This window comes from Alligator sinensis, unplaced genomic scaffold (assembly GCF_000455745.1).
Source record: "Alligator sinensis unplaced genomic scaffold, ASM45574v1 scaffold553_1, whole genome shotgun sequence".
Taxonomy (NCBI): domain Eukaryota; kingdom Metazoa; phylum Chordata; order Crocodylia; family Alligatoridae; genus Alligator; species Alligator sinensis.
Window position 1 is genome coordinate 57,094 of NW_005842389.1, and position 589 is coordinate 57,682.

Consider the following 589-nt stretch of genomic DNA (forward strand, 5'->3'; position numbering starts at 1 on the left):
CCAGGAAGTGGTCTAACCCAATGCCCCCCACTATGATACAATGGTCTAGCCCAGTGTCTCCCCATGGGACAATGATCTAACCCAATCCCCCCCACTGCAAAATGATTTCCCCCACCCCCAGCTGGACAGTTGCCTACCCCATGCCCCCAATGGACAATGGTCTGTCCCTAGCCCAGGCAATGCTCCCCACCACTCCCACCCCACTGAGCAGTGGTCCGCCCCACTGCCCCCTTGCCTCTGACCCTGGCGGGGAGGGCCCGGGCGCCTGCCAGGCGCTGCCCAGGGCAGGGGCGCTGGGGGCCGGGTGCCCATCTGGCAAAGTTAGGTCATCCTCAGGCTGGTGGTTGAAGTTGCCGCACAAGCCGCACACCTGGGAGGTCAGAGGTTAGGGGTCAGAGCCTTGGTCAAGGGTCAAAACAGGGAATGAGTCAGGGCCTGACATGCATGGGAAGGAGATAGGGTCGTGACAGAAGCCGGCAGGGGGGTCAAAGGCCAAAGTCACGGGTCCAGTGCAAGCCAGGCCCCCAAAAATCATGGCTCAAAGGGCAGGGGCATGACCCCAGCAGTGGCATGCCTCAGAGCCCAGCAG

At 62.3% G+C, this 589-nt stretch overlaps 1 protein-coding gene across 9 annotated transcripts in view; it reads right to left on the bottom strand.

Moving 5' to 3' along the window:
- The window catches only part of ZAN (zonadhesin), a 14,287-nt gene that overhangs the window by 7,557 nt on the left and 6,141 nt on the right, over window positions 1-589 (bottom strand). For all 9 annotated transcript variants that reach the window (XR_003095461.1, XM_025211077.1, XM_025211079.1 and 6 more), the window contains one exon: window positions 243-370. Coding sequence is in view for 8 of the 9 variants with exons in the window: in XM_025211077.1 (XP_025066862.1) it covers window positions 243-370 (128 nt within the window). In the remaining variant the exon portion in view is untranslated. The remainder of the gene's footprint in view (window positions 1-242; window positions 371-589) is intronic.